The sequence below is a fragment of the Psittacula echo genome (genome assembly GCF_963264785.1).
Source record: "Psittacula echo genome assembly, chromosome: 23".
Classification (NCBI taxonomy): domain Eukaryota; kingdom Metazoa; phylum Chordata; class Aves; order Psittaciformes; family Psittacidae; genus Psittacula; species Psittacula echo.
This window is the reverse complement of record NC_137748.1, coordinates 3,726,227-3,730,815: the sequence shown is the minus strand read 5'-3', so window position 1 is coordinate 3,730,815 and position 4,589 is coordinate 3,726,227. Positions and strand designations below refer to the sequence as shown.

The 4,589-nt window shown below is 49.7% G+C and overlaps 1 protein-coding gene across 1 annotated transcript; it reads right to left on the bottom strand.

Annotated features, from left to right (window-relative positions):
* Positions 1–1,360: 1,360 nt before the first annotated feature.
* On the bottom strand, positions 1,361–3,315 carry HOXB4 (homeobox B4; the record flags this gene model as incomplete). The annotated part of the gene is made up of 2 exons (XM_080633548.1): positions 2,468–3,315; positions 1,361–1,677 (listed from the first exon to the last, which is right to left on the bottom strand). Exons 1-2 carry the CDS (start codon positions 2,880–2,882, stop codon positions 1,361–1,363), a joined length of 732 nt encoding a protein of 243 aa, XP_080489674.1. The 5' UTR covers positions 2,883–3,315.
* Between the last annotated feature and the right edge of the window lie 1,274 nt (positions 3,316–4,589).

Sequence of the window (4,589 nt, the reverse complement as noted above, 5' to 3'; positions counted from 1 at the left end):
TGAGACCAGTTTGGGAAGAGCATATTAATATATGCTTAGAACAAATAAATCATAATATGTACGGCTTAGCAGTACTTAAGGCTGATATACCCTAGTCAAACATCTTTTGTTTTCATTAGGGACTTGAGGCTGTGCCACTGACACCAGAAATCCCTGTAAAAAAGAAACGTGCTCTTTAATTCATTTCTTGAAAATAGGTATTTTCTTGATCCTCACCATAATAAAAAGTCAGCACCTCCCTCCCCACAATAAAAACCACGCAGGGGCAGGTTCACAATGATCAGATTTATTTCCAATTGCGCTTTTTGTTGCTGCTGTTGTTTCTTTACTCTGCTCATTACAGGTAATCCTAGACAGCAGGAAGGACAAAGAGAGGGGAGGAAGGGTATCGGGGGGGCCTCGCCAAAGCTCTGGCTCACCCCGAAGGGACAAACCCTCACCCCTCCTTCCCGAATTCACATTTTCAGTACAAAACTGGGCTCCACAGCAGGAAAGAGAGGTTCCCTCCTCTTCACCCTGGGCTGTGGGGGTGAATCCAGGTGCCGCAGTTCATCACCCTGTTCCTAAACTACCCCCCCCCCCCCTTCCCAGAGTTACTATTAACATACTGGAAATAAAATAGCGGGGGTGTTGGGGGTGTCGGCAGCACTCCGCATCCTCCTGCTTTCTTTGTCCACCACCCATTTGACCTAGTTTTCCCTTTCCCCTCCCTTCAAGGTATTCCTCCACTTCCAGTCAGGACCAGCGCAGTGTCCTGGAGCCCCCCCACGCACCCCCGTGGATTTGGGTTGTGTTTGTTGTGTTTTCCCCCCTCCATGGCAGGGCCGTGTTAGAATCGCCGCGTCTTTGGGATGGCGGGATAGAAACTTCCCGTTCGTGGCTGGCAGGCGAGAAAGGAAAAAGAAAAGGGGAAAAACAGGGGGGCTGGGGGGTAGGTGGAGGGGGGAGAAAATCCAGTTCGTCTTGAAGAAACTGAGCCTCATTTATTAAAGTGAGCGCTGGTTGTCGAGGTAATAGCAGACATAAGGTCCATCCTTTGTACGGGAGAGTAAACATGACAAATGGGGCAGAGCTTGGCGTGATTAAAGATGAAACAAGGATCCATCTTAGCCAAATCTGAAAACTACTATCTACAGCCTCCTCTTAATGGAAGAGGCACAGCAGCCCAGCTCTGCTTTGTTGCAGCTGGGTCTCCCTGTTTCCCCTATAAATAAAGAGCACCCCTCCTTTCCTCGCTTCTCGGAGCATTAAAAACAAAGTACCATGTGTTCCCTACACACACACAAACTCACAAACACGCACACTCCATCCATCTATCCATCTATCCATCCATCCATCCATCCATGCATCCAAGGAATAGTTATAGGCTGGTGGCTGGTCCATGGGATCGGTTTTGAGATCCTCCTTGTGGGATCTGCAGGCTGGCAGAGGAGCTGGAAGAATTAGACCTGATCTTGGTATTTGGTAACTTGTGATCTTTTTTCCATTTCATCCTCCTGTTCTGGAACCAGATTTTGATCTGGCGCTCGGAGAGGCAGAGGGAATGGGCGATCTCGACCCTGCGCCTCCGGGTGAGATAACGGTTATAGTGAAATTCCTTCTCCAGCTCCAGGACTTGCTGCCTGGTGTAGGCTGTACGGGAGCGTTTCGGTTCCCCTCCTGAGTAATTGGGGTTTACTGAACAAACAAAGGAGGAAAAAGAAAAAGGAGAAGAAAAACAAAAAAGGAAGAAAAAAACAAAACAAAACAAGAGCAGAAGAATTACCGAGCTGTTCCTTTAACGGGTCCTTTCCCCCCAAAAAAGCATCACACATTCTTTTGGTGGGGGGACACACTCAGAAAAACACACCACAAACCTCCTAAAAATATACCCAGAACCTATCTGCAAATCTCCACCTCCATCCTCGCTGCTTGACGTGTATTCCTGTCTAAACGTTTTTATAAGGTCCCCTAGACACATTTTCCGTGCCCTCTACGTGTGTATATACATGCACACATATATATATACACACACCTCTACTTGAGCATCATTGTATTATCCCCAAATCTTTAAAGTTCCCCCTGCACACATGCAAGCAGGCAAATGCAGACGCTCCTTGTTATTAAATATCACACACACAAAAAAAAAAAAAAGAAAGAAAAAAGAAAAAAAAGGGGGCGGGATAGTAAAAGTTTACTCAACCCGCCACTTAAATACAAATTACGAAAACATAAAACTTAACTTATGAAGATTCAACAGCCATAAAAAAAAGTAGCCTGCAAGAAATTGGAGGAGGATGGTAACAGAGACTTCAAAGGCACATGGCCAAGCAGAGCAATAAAAATTTATGGAGGATGTAATTATACCGCTCTGCAAACAGGCGATCGTAAATCTCCGCGAATGGTTATTTTACAACTGGTGCAATAGGATTTCTACAAGACTTTGAGGTGCTACTCGGTATAAAGCGAAGCGCTTCGGCTCACTTACCCGTGCTTACATGGACTTTCTTCATCCAGGGGTAGACCACCGGCTCCTTGCAGGGGGGGGCGGGCGGGTTCCGGGGGTCCTGGCTGCAGGAGGGCGGCGGGCTGGGGGTGCCCGGCTGGCGGGGGGGGCCCGCCGCGGGGAGGTGGCCCCGCAACCCGGGTGGAGGACGGCCGTGACCCCGGGGGGACGGCAGCGCTGCTGGGCGGCCGGCGCTGGGACAGGAGGAGTAGAGCTGCTCCTCGCAGGCTGACCGCGGCGGGTACATCGCGTCATGGTGGAAAGTGCCCTCTCGCCTCTGGCTGCCGTAATATTCCGGCGAGTGACTGGGAAGGTAATCGCTGTGGGAATACTCTTCACAGGGTGGGAACTTGGGGTCCACATAGTTGGAGTTGATCAAAAACGAGCTCATGGCCATTAATTTCTTAGAATTGCACACACGGAAAAAAAAAAAATATATATCTATCTCTCCTAAAATTTATCCCCGTCCCCCCCTTTACTCGTTTTCCTGTTTCGCGGAACCCTCCTACTTACTGTCAAGTGAACAAAGTTGAGTCCATGTGACAGCGCGGGCCAATGGCGAGGAGCCCCGCGGTCCCCGGATAAGGAAACCTGCCCAGCCCGGGCTCTCCCGGGGCCCTGAGCACCCCCGGGAGGCGACCGGGGGCTCCCGCTCCCCCCCAGCCCCGACCTCGGCCCTGCCGGCCCCGAGCCTTGCAGCGCCCCGCAGGCGAGGACTGGCCCCCACCCCTCCGGGGGTGTGTCCTTGGCTCGGGGCGGGGGGGTGTGGGAGAAGGAGGAGGGGTGGGAAAAATAAATGCATCTCTCCCCCCCCCCAAGCAAAAAACAGATTTCATTAAAATAGAAGTAAAAAATGATTTCTGTGGGGCGCGGGGCTCGCCGCGGTTGCCCCCGTACCCGCTCTGCAGCGGTCCCCGAGGGCGGGGGCTGCAGCTCATCCCCCGCCAAGGTGATGCGGGAAGGAACGAGCCTGGCAGAGATGAATAGGGCTCGTTGGGGATCGATAAGAAATTCATCAGCTAATTCGGGGTGCCCGGTGTCCTAAATCACATTTCTGAGATTGACCGTTTTCCCACGCACCGGTGGTAAAGGGAGCCCATCCTCCGAGCAGGGAATCAGGGACTTGATGAACAACTACAAAAGCGAATTAGCCCAAGTCCTAATGCATCTTCCGCTCGCCCTTCTGGTAATAAAGACGCTTTAAAAGCCAGAGCAAACCAGCAGCCTTTCAAAAGCCACCACCCCACAAAGCCGGGTTTAAGCCCGAAAAGCACAATAAGCTCCTCGCAAGCAGTAATAAGGGGGTGTGTGTGTGTATATATATATATATATGTATATGTTAGTTTTGTTGGTGTCAGTGCTAAAGCAATAGTGGGCTCCTAGTTCTTAGATGGCAGCAATAACGTCCCTTCCTCCCCCTTCTTCCCCCCACCTCCCCTCAGAGCACAGATTTTATCTCGAAGTGATGATAAAGTTTATCGCAGGAGCGCTGGAGTTGAGCTAAGGTCAAATCCAAAGTATTTCTTTTCAGCCAGAAAACGGTTTTCTGGTGAAGATCTTGTTTTCATCCTTTTATTTAAGGTTCTGGGGTCTGGGTGGCTCTTTTTTTTGGGGGGTTGTTTTGTTTTTAGTGCCTTCTGGGTGTGTGACCTGTAGTGTTTGTGTCAACTACATATTCCCCTAGATACGAATTTGTGACCCAACTTCCTTTACACAAATTCGGATCTACAGGGTACATATAGAAGACAGATGCATCCTCCTTGGTCAGAGATCTTCGCCTACCGCCATAATTATCTTCTGGGGAGGGAGGGCAGAGTTTTGGGACTCGAGAGATCAGGAATTAATCTATAAGTAAAGACGGTTCAAAGATTTCACTCTTCAGAGAAAAGACGATTAATTAAAGCAGCAGCACAGCATACGAATAGCCAATACTAGGAGAGAAAAACTGGAACTTTCCTACCCTCTCCTCCATCCCTTGCACGTTAATTTACTGCTCTGCTAAAAAATACGCTCCTGAATATATATATAGGTAGAGACGCGTAAAGAGCTTTGAATCCAAACAGTCGCCGTTTAAAAGCAAAACGCCACTGCCCGGTCCCCTCCA